Below are 11,487 nucleotides of genomic sequence, written 5' to 3'. Positions count from 1 at the left end.
AGTTTGCGAATAAGTTCAATCGATGAGATATGATGCCAAAGCCAGAGACTCCTCGTTTCCTTAAAATCTTATTTCATTATATCTTCTGACAGTATTTCGTAGCACTGCCACGCTACAACAAATCAATGCCATGCTATTCCTACGAATAATACATATAAATATTTTTGCGAAGTTTCAGCATTGAGGTTGAATTTAATGTAATCATATTATAAGAGTTGATCATATTTGCAACATTTACATTTATAAGGAATATAGAAAAAAAGGCGGTTCTTTTTCTCCCATGTTTGCATTGGTGTTTACTGTTGGTATTCCTGGTGGTTTCTTGAATTTTTTATCTTACCTACAACTTTTTTTTCTGAGCTTATTTATTGAACAAAATTATGCACTTTTTGTAAAATCACTGCCACGCTAGTAGCATGACGCTGCATATGTTTGACCAGTTTTTGTCCATGTTGCCTGTTGTTATTCAGTGTGGTTTCAACAAATACCGAAACTCCATCAACGATGTTAAGAAAATTTCACAGTGCATCATTAAAATGTTGCCTAATTTCATAAAAAATAAATACACAAAATTGTAGCCTAAATCAATGCAGCCAAAAATGCTACAATTTTGTGTATTTATTTTTTATGAAATTAGGCAACATTTTAATGATGCACTGTGAAATTTTCTTAACATCGTTGATGGAGTTTCGGTATTTGTTGAAACCACACTGAATAACAACAGGCAACATGGACAAAAACTGGTCAAACATATGAAGCGTCATGCTACTAGCGTGGCAGTGATTTTACAAAAAGTGCATAATTTTGTTTAATAAATAAGCTCAGAAAAAAAAGTTGTAGGTAAGATAAAAAATTCAAGAAACCACCAGGAATACCAACAGTAAACACCAATGCAAACCGATCACAACTGGGCTTAGACTTACTACGATTCAATTAAGATTATCTATTTTCTTTCTGTTAAGTACAAAACTACGCAAAACAACCAAAAATTAAATGAAATTTTACTTACCACTTTCCACCTCAGAGTTTAGTTTAAAAATGAACGATATATAAAAATACAAACTTTTTATTCATTGACGTACAGTGTTACTAGGCAGTTTAAGAAATGAAATTTCATACACAATCGTTTTTACGGCAATAGCCGCAAACAAAAACAAATAAGGACGGGACTGTCATCCGCCATGCCGAAGACCTCGTACCTTTCATGAATGGAGCTGAATAACAATGTGTTGAAATTTAATCCGCTGGGCTTTTTTCTTCAATTTTTGTCCTTTTTAGGCAATAGCCACAATTTTCACCATTCTGCTACATGTTTCCCGCGTAGAAGTTTTCGTGGCAGAAATATACTCGAAATGTTTGCAAATTACTGCCGAGTTTGCAACAAATTTTTTTTCGAAGTTGAAAGACTTTACTTCTAAATTTTTTATGTTGATTTTCCCGGGAGTTGAACCCAGAATTTTTGGTGTGGTAGGCTGCCCTGAATCTGCTAAAAAGATTAAAGTATGTATAACATCTGCATATGCATCTCTTTGCCTTTAATAATTTGACATCAAAATCTTGCCTCTACGATATAACATTTACCGCATTTCTTTGACGTCAAAGTCTTTCTGGCATTTAGATGGCCAGAAAAGGGCCTTTGATCCTGTACTTTAGCCTCCTTTCTCAAAGAGTAATATGTTATTATCACTATCACTTTAGTTTTCACTATCACTCAAGTTTTTCGCTATCATTAAGATTTTTTTGTGGTAGTGAAAATTTTTTTTGACAGTCATTTAAGCACTAGCTTTGTTGCAAGGCTTAGTGAACTAAGTTTATATTGCACTTTGTCCAACCCTGGTTAGAAGATAGTCCATTGTACACCAACTTTCGTTCATATATATATTGCGTTAATTTTAATGCAGCAAGAAGGTGGTCGACGATTTTATAAATGTTTCTTATACTTTAACGCTAAAAATACTCCGTTCTCTAAATAAACATCTAAATGCATTAACGTTATATCTTTAATGTGTGCTATTATATGTATAAATTGTATCTAATTCGAATCTGTAACCTTAAAACTAATCTTGGGTTCCCGCTGAACGCTATCAAATCCAGAAATTTCTTCAAATGTACTTTTCTGCGCCGAATTGTTCATGGGCTCTTCAATATTTTGTTTTATAAGAAAATCTGGTGCATCCCATGGTGCGGGCTCCGATGAGCCAAAAATTAAGAATACGAGACTACCCAAAAAGCCTACCGCCGCCGAAATTCCAAAAATTATTTGCCATTCAGACCGATCGTGCTGAGAAAAACATGGTAAGAAGAAGAAGAAATTTATTATAAATGCTGCAGACTTTTATAAATGTCAAGCTTACCACATCTGTGACTACAACACCAACAACCAATGGCGAAACTAAGGGTATAATACTGCATATTGGGTTTATAATACCCATAACAAAGCCAGCATGATTTGGTGCCAAATCAATAGTACTAAGAAGAGCTCCAGTGGCTGTTCCAGCTTCCAAACCAATATTCACAATCAAAATAGTAATAATGAGCTCCATGTTTGCATCATCTAGGAAGCCAATACAAATTAGGAGAATTGTAGGTATCCACGTCCCTATCGTATTGGATATCTTTCGCATTTGTGTTAAAGTAAGCCAACCCTTTCGAATCGCCATATTACCCATAAATGCATAAATATATGTCATAATCCAATTAGCTATATAAGGCAGTGTCGAGTAGTAGGCATTATTTTTGATATCCATGTTCAACACACCATTTAAGTATGATGGAATTTGGCTTTGAAGTGTAGTCGATCCCCAGCTTATACACGCACTTGAAAATAATAATGCCCAAAATGTCACCGATTTCCACATCGCAACCCAAGGAACTGGTATTTTTTTCTTATGAAAATCATTTCCACGATTTAAAGATGATTCAATGTATATACATTCCTCTTTCGTAATAAAACGTGAGGATGGTGCATTCGTTTCCCCAAATATGAGCCATACTCCACACCACACAATGCAAAGACCTCCGGGTATATACGAAACGCCTGGCCAACCCAGTGAGCTACTTGCTATCAAACCACTAAACAAGATAGAAGTAACAGTTCCAGAGTTTACGCCGGTAAAAGCAAGTGCGCTAAGAAAATAACGTTCTTGTGGTGGTGACCATTTAGCTACATGATCATTAATACAAGGAAAGAGTGGACCTTCTATGAGGCCATGTGCCATACGAATGGCGCAATAAGCTTTCCAACTGCCAGTCATCACGACCAACGGTGTGAATAAAGTTATTATGGCTGAAGAGAAAGTTGAAAAAAATATTACGAACTTCGCGCCAAAGCGCCGATTTAGGTAACCAGCTGGAAATTGTGTTACCACATAGCCCCAATAAAAACTGGAAATGATGTAGTTTCTCTCTTTCTCTGACCAATCGAATTCCTAGGAAAAATAATTAAAACATGTTTACATAGTATGTAAATATTAGTCGGTAATTGTATTTTTTTATAGATACTAGAGAAAAATTACAAAGTTTGGTCACGGCGATGGTTACTAAGAAATGTTTCTGAATTTCACTTCTTCATCAGCTACCTTTTCGGGAGCTGAGGATTGAACTCGAAACCTCCAAAATTCATAATACCAAGTTGCAAATTAACGTCGTCATATTTGTGACGAAATAAAATGCTAACTAGTTCCGGAGTTGTGTTTACTTGAAAGGGAGCACAGTGGACGTTGTGTACCGCCTGCGAGACCCTATCACGGTCTATAAAAACTGTACCGCGAGGAGTAGGACATCCCAGTTGGAATCTGATGCAATGTATCGTATCATGCTTGTATTCATGATTTGACTCCTAGCTTTAGGATTTGGATGAACCGCGGGGGTTGTGGTTTCATGGCCTGTTGTGGCGTTTTCTTTGGCTTTATCCTTTTGGCTTTTCCTTAATACGTCGAATTCACCTTTAGGAAGTCGACAATAAAGCATACTCCTCGGAGTAATGCCGTCGCTACAGCCTTCGAATCAGACGATAAAGCATTATCTTCGGAGTAGTGCAGGGTTCTGCGATGGATGGTTGGCATACGGTAAACTGCCTCACTATATTTTCTCGTCTACGTACAAATATTTCAAACACTCTTCTGCGGAAGGTCATAGAAACGGTTGATCACATACCAAAATTGTGAATGTTGAGAATTGAAGGCAGCATTAAACTTGGATGAATAAATACGGAAGTTTAAAAAATGCAGAATAAAAAGTTGATTAATTGGGAGAATAAAAGTAACATAAATGGTCAATCCTTGTGGATAATTATTGATAATTGTAAGAGTGGGTTAGTGCCCACCATCCTTTTTGAAATTGTTTTAAACTTCGTTAGACAATGACGACCACATCATCTGATACTTGAGCGAATGGGATTAGTACTTGTGATAAATAAAGATGGTATCATAGATCGAAGTAGTTTTTCACAAAGAACGGACTTAAAAATCCTGTGTAAATTTTATCAATTTATTGTAGTAGTAGCATTGCTATCAGATGTGTTGACCATGTTATGATCGCATCCCCAAATTGTGATCCACGAATTTCGCAGTGCTCACATCCCCTAATACTTGTATTAAAATTGTGGAATAGTTTCATGTATCTGATGAGCCTTAGCATTAGAACATGTTACAGCGAAATATTTCTGCATAGAATATAATCCTAGTGTAATTCAAGGTGGAGTTCCGTTTCAACAGTATGCGATTTTCCTTAAAATAGCGGGAGCACGATAGATTCCATATCATACCAAGGTAAGAACTTCTAATTGAAACACCCGATTACAATCTAAGTTGGTACCAATGATTTGGCTAAGAAGTGCTGTGGAAGGCAATATCGAGCCGATAGTTGGGTCACTGATCATGCAATTAGATCCGTGTCTGACACCGTGCGGTTGAGCCTTCCACTGACAGTTAAGCCCCCATTAGTGATACTTAGCATAGACTTGACTTGACTTGGCGTAAACTTGGCAACTTAGCCACGATTATACTCCACTTGGCGCATAAAATGTGGCATCATAATCAGCGTTGAAATTTATTTTTAAATAAATGTCAATTTGTATGACAAAATGTCAAAATGAAATGGAAACAAACAAATGGCATCTCAAAATGTAAACGTCACTTAGAACTTACATAGAAAATCAAAATTCAACAGACTTCTAAGTCAAGTTAAGTTTTGAGTAATCAGTAACATGCAATGTTCATTTAACAGAACTGTAAGTGACAGTTCGCAAGCCAAGTCAAGTCTATGCTAAGTATCAGTAATGGAGCCTTTACTCACGTTAAGCACTTATCGTACTTCATACAAAGAGGATAAATACAATAAGAGGCGTCACTCGTTATTTTTTTGGCATTTACTCGATGTATACTGAGAGGTAGTCGCTACATTTTTTTTGGGCGAGATGTTTATAAATGTCTTCTATACATTTTCGTGGAGTATTTGTGTTTATTTTTCGACTGTATTTAATTAATTTATTTAATTCTCTTTCTAAAAATCACAGTTGCACAAGGGGCCTACACGGCATGGATAAATGCGAGACAATTAAAAATGTCCCTCTCAGAAACCATTCGGCATCAATTTTTTCAATTTCCAGCGAGGTACTCGCCACAAAATAACGAGTGACGGCTCTTATTGTATTCATCCTCTTTGCTGCATACTTCATACTATTGTAAAAGCAGCTGCCTTTATGCGCTCAGTCATATGAATGCCCCGCCAGAAATCGGAAGCGGAAGCATTGCTTAAAATCCAATGTTACCAAGCTGTTAAAAGCGCGCCCTTAAATATTCCACACAGTTTAGATAAAAAACATATAGTATATACGTACATATTATGTACCAAATAGTGTATAAAAAGGAATAGTAACAAAAAGGCAATACTGAGAGACAATTAACAAAGCAAGCAACGGGGAATTCATATGACTGAGTGAATAGAGGCATTTGACTTACCACCAGTAAGAAGTATAAATATTGAAGATCCCGAGTTCAATACGCAGCTCCCGTAAAGCTAACTGATGAAGAAATGAAATTCAGAAATATGCTCTAAAAATTTTCGTCACGTGTAAACTTTGTAACTTTTCTCTATTATCAATAACAAAAACATTTATATATGGCAATATCAGCATGTCTCGCTAGTTGAGTACATATAAGTAATAAAGTTTTGCAGTATGTATACATGTACTAAACTACTAAATTAGTTTACCGGAAAATCCGGATTGGTAGTTTCAGCGTTTGTCATTGCCACTACGAGAACAGATATGCTCAAGCGGGCCATATAAACGCAAGTCATATTGAGAAATAGCAAAAGAATCTGAACATGGCGAATTCCAAAGCGTGGACCTGAAAGTGTAAGAAAAAAAACGTATAAAAATTGTTTGGTGCTGGTCTGCATCAAAACAGTTCTTATATAGCTACTTTCTTGACTTTGGACGCAGCTAATATACATTTCATCCTTTGGTTTCTGCACAATTATATAAGTTATTGCTCGCGGAAATATGTCTGTGGCTTCCCGCCATAAACGCAATAGTCACGTACAGCTGATTTCGAGAAAATCAGCAATAAAGTTAGTGCACTTGATCGTGCAGTTTTTTTGTTAAAAATATCGGTATTATGAACTGATTAATAAATACTACATTATAAATTGATACTTTCTGGAAAAATTAATATTTACAGATATCAAATCGAGCACTAACTCAATTTAGGAAAAAGCTTTTTCGGGAATGTCGCGAACCCACAATTACACTAAAGGGATTTGAACAGATCCTATGTTATCTAGAAATATCTCATAATGCGTGCGAACCATATTTATAATTTTTTTTTCGCTGCGCTAAGACCGCTTGCAGCATAAAAAATGAACAAATCGCTGTACAAAACTGACACTGTAAAGGGTTCAAAATTTTTTAAAAATTGTCAAAATCATACATACTTTTGTGGAAACCTCGAATTCTTCTCTATAAAATATTTGAAAATTTTAAATCAATTTATGTATGTACATCCAACTATTTAACAACATTTATTCATTTTATTTGGTGGAAACAGGGACGGAAAATAATGGTTATTTTTTTATACGTTTGAAAAGGTAAAAATAAACATTATAGCAATCAAAATTCATAACGGACCTTCCATAACCATTATAGTAACCGATACTTTTTTTACGTCATTGTTTTATGTCGTATATTTGATTGTAACATGATGTAGGCAGGGTGAATTTATCTTGATTTTTACCGATGGCCAAAAAGCAAAACGTTCTCCAAAAAAAAATTTCGATTACGCAACATGTAAGTCTAAGTTCGAGTGAAACCGAACATTGCTTACCCAGCTGTACACATGAAATGCTGTTGTTGTTTGTTTTGTGTGCTTAGTAGTGTTACCCGGCTGCGGAATAATACATACTAGTATCGCCTGTGGTCGAAATTCGACCACCGTGTATTTTTTTCAACTCAGTCTATGCAAACTGGTCTAACTTAACTTTTTCTTTAAAATTTTGAATTTGATCTAAGACTTTGTACTTTTTGATTGTATTTTCTTAAATTTTCTACACACTTTTCACACGTAATTATAACGTTTTGGATGGAGCTCCTTAAACCAAAATATAAAAATTATGTAAAATCAAATGAAATTGACATAGAATTATGGTGAAATTACTTGAAATTTAATTGAAAAATAGGTCTTTCCACACCCGGAAGGTCCCCGCTGGCGCTCTACCGAAGTTAGTTTTGGGAGCTCGGTTCCCCAGTAGGCCTATATCTATCACCCATATACATATATCGCCCATTTACTTCAATAGTGTCATAATTCAAAAAACATGAACTCTTAGTTAAAAACGAAGAAATTTGCTAAAGGAATTTAGCCTATTTCACGCCACCCGTTTAATTTTGTATAAATACATATCTAATATGTAAGTGTGACACAAAACAAAAATTTCGAGTAGAATAGAGGATACCTTCATAAAAAATAAAATAAAAATATAACAAAATTATGTAATGAGAAAGAAGGCACAGTTTACTAAAAAAATGGTTAAATTAAAGAAAAAAAATAAAGTACTTAAATTGCGAAAAAATTAAGTGAAGTGAACAAACAGCTCCATATAAAAACGCAATAAGTGCACTTAAATTTTTTCCGAGTTTTAATGTGATCATTGTGGAAATATGAAGATTCTAATGTTCGGATATTTAATGTTGGGTTTCCTATTGAGATCTATGTACGTAATTAATTTGTATTAAATTTGTAAGCACTCCATTTCATTAATATATATGACCATATCTACCATAAAATATCGTCTGTGAACAATATAATACTAAGATATAATAAAGCAGAATAAATTAGGAAGAAAAGAAAAACAAACAAAAACATTGAAATTATTCACGCAAACATATTTACTAAAATAAAATTGATTTCATAACTTTAAGCGACATAAACAAATTAGGGTTATAGGATCTAAGCATCCGATTAATGTATATATAATCCAACAAAGTTAGCCTAATAATAAATATAGTGGGTAATATACTGCCTATGCAATACGGCCGCTATGATGCCTGTTGCCGCTTTGACCTAAAATCAAAAACGTTTTTGGGGCGTTTTGTTGTTTCGTCATTAGCATAAAAGGCAATTGCCATCATCCGGTGGTAAAATCCTGAGCCAGATAAATAATTTTGCATTTAAATGCAACAACAACGATTTGAGCCAGATAAATCCAGATAGAAGTCTGGTTCAATTTGAGAGCCAGATAATTTGTTAATTACTTCTTTTTAGTTTGGCAACGTTGCCTTTAATAAACCTAATTTTTCAAAAATAGATGTCGCTGCTTAGACTTTCGCCGTATAAGTTAAATGAAAAACGGCGGCGACATCTGCCTATCACATTTCACGTGTGCGAAAATTTAACGGCATCTGCTTCTCAAGTCTCTCAATGATCCAGAGCATTCCCGTGAGAATTGAGCGTGAGCCGGAGCTGTAAAACTCACTGAAAGACGGCAAATATAAAAAATGTAATGTTATATTTTTGTAACTTTTTTTTTGTTCAGTATAAGACGTACTTTATCTAAAATGAGGATTAAATCTGCAAATGCAACAAAATTTTCGAGCAAATTTGCCATTAATTGTTATAAATAAATTAGTTAGTTTCAACAAAAGTTAACTCATTATATGTGATTTCATGTTTTTTTGAAAACAACTAAAATAAAAAACAAAGAATCTGTTAAATAAAGACATGTATTTACGTGTAAGTGAAATTTGCCACAAAAAATGGGCCGGTCAAAAATTAATTCTATTTAAGATTTTTTGGTACGCTACAAATTATTTTGGAACAGTTTTTTAGGATTTTGGTAGAGGCTATTATAGGTAAGTGGCAACAATGGGAGTCCATATTTGTATGTTGGTGAAACATTTATGCTTTCGAATTTAGCGGGGATACATAAAATTTTAAATTCACATTAGAACACTTAGATAATTGTTCCCAAAGACGGCGCGCTTGTGAATAAAAGTTTAGGTCATTGAAATTCGCATTAGAAAACTTAGATAATTTTTCCCAAAGATGGCGCGCTTGTGCACGAAAATGAATTACGATATTTGTGTGAATTGTTCGAATTTACAAACAACTTTTTCTATTAATTATAAACAAATAGAGTTATATTTGTTAACAAAAATAGGCCTATGCACTGCGGCCGATCAATACGAATCGATTCATATAACTTTTGTATGATTTTACGTATGCTAATTATTCGAAACAGCCTGTCAATTGATTGTATGGAAATTTTGTTAGCGTATTAATATATAGATATAGTGTACTCTCTCTTAAGCGGACACCTAAGAGACTGCCAAATTTGCCCGCTTATGAGAGGTGGCCGCTTATGAAAAAATTATTATTGATGAATGTTTAAACAATTTTATTTCCAAAACAAGAATATTAATACATATAAATAAGACTGAGTAAGGAGGTTCATAAATTAAAGAATGAAGTTTTGTGGACAAAATATTCAAAAAAATTGTACGGAAAGTTATGTTGTGACGTTTTTTGAACCTTTCCAGCCAGCCGGATGATGCACTAAAATCGTCGTAATTGAGTCTCACTGCAATTTCTTTAGCTTTGCTCCTTATAAGTATGCCTGACAGAGGAATGCTCTTATTTCGAGCTTTCACAAACCATTCGTAGCACAATTTATCAAAATTAAGGCCTTTGGGCTTCAGCAGACTCCTTTTTGCTCCGGGTTGACGTCAGTGTCCCACAAACTTAAAATTTGTTCTTTGTTTTGATAGTGCTAACAGCTTGTGTTTTGCTGATCTTACATTTCTTTGCCAACTCTCGTACATTTAGTTTTTCTTTCTTATGAACTTCAATGACATTGACTTTGTCTTTAATACTCAACACTAACTTAGGCATTGCGATTCACGTACATACACACACAAGAAGATACTAACTACGTGTATGCATTTTTATGTTTTTTACTGTATTGAAAACAGGCTCTTCGTATTTTGGGGATTCCCCTACATCCATGCACGTATTAGTGAATAAGCAATAGCTGTACGAATATGGTAAAGAGTAAATAAAAAAAAAGTGTTGTAAGCTGACGGTTATGGGAAATTAAAAATCCCTTAAAAAGCCCTTTGGGGTAAAAAGCAAGTGTCCGCGTCCTCTTATGGGAGGGTTGTCCGCTCAAAAGGGAAAAACTTAAAAAATGCCTAAGGATTTTTTTGGTACTGAAAAAATTTTCCGTTTTTGAGAGGTGTCCGCTTAAGAGAGGTGTCCGTTAGGAGAGAGTACACTGTAAATGTGGTTCTATTCTGAACAAATTTTTCTTAGATTTATAGCTCCCGAAACATAGAAAATTAAAAATAAATAAATGTAAAGCGCGATAACCTCCGAAGATATCTAAGGCGGAGCTTCTCTTCCAATTTGCGTCGTGCACCTCTTGATTTTCTCTACAAACTGGCCGCACGGGACATACATGTTTTATGCCGACTACGAAGGGCATCTGCGAGGCAGATGAGTTTTCACTGAAAGCTTTTCATGGCAAAAATACACTAGGAGCGCTTGCTAAACACTGCCGAGGGGCGACCCCGCTTAGAAAAATTTTGTCCTAATTGAAAAACCTTTTTTCTAAAATTTTGATGTTGTTTTGCCCGGGATGACCCAGGGCATACGGTGTAGTAGGCGGAGCACGCTACCATCACACCACGGTGGCCGCCGACATAGAAAATTAAAAAAAAAATAAATGTAAGGCGCGATAACCTCCGAAGAGATCTAAGGCCGAGCTTCTCTTCCAATTTGTGTCGTGCACCTCTTGATTTTCTCTACAAATTGGCCGGACGCGACCTACATGTTTTATGCCGACTCCGAACGGCATCTGCAAAGCAGATGAGTTTTCACTGAGAGCTTTTCATGGTAGAAATACACCCGGAGTGCTTGCCAAACACTGCCGAGGGGCGACCCCGCTTAGAAAAATTTTCTTCTAATTGAAAAATCTTATTTCTAAAATTTT

The 11,487-nt window shown here is 35.1% G+C and overlaps 1 protein-coding gene across 1 annotated transcript in view; it reads right to left on the bottom strand.

The window, feature by feature from the left end:
- Positions 1-1,146: 1,146 nt before the first annotated feature.
- The window catches only part of LOC137245615 (putative inorganic phosphate cotransporter), a 40,562-nt gene continuing 30,221 nt past the window's right edge, over positions 1,147-11,487 (bottom strand). The window contains exons 2-4 of the mRNA XM_067776567.1: positions 6,214-6,350; positions 2,355-3,428; positions 1,147-2,281 (exon numbers count right to left, since the gene is read on the bottom strand). Coding sequence (XP_067632668.1) covers positions 2,033-2,281; positions 2,355-3,428; positions 6,214-6,350 — 1,460 coding nt within the window. The 3' untranslated portion in view covers positions 1,147-2,032. The remainder of the gene's footprint in view (positions 2,282-2,354; positions 3,429-6,213; positions 6,351-11,487) is intronic.

Source organism: Eurosta solidaginis, chromosome 3 (genome assembly GCF_040869045.1).
Source record: "Eurosta solidaginis isolate ZX-2024a chromosome 3, ASM4086904v1, whole genome shotgun sequence".
Classification (NCBI taxonomy): domain Eukaryota; kingdom Metazoa; phylum Arthropoda; class Insecta; order Diptera; family Tephritidae; genus Eurosta; species Eurosta solidaginis.
This window is presented reverse-complemented; position numbering and strand designations above follow the sequence as displayed.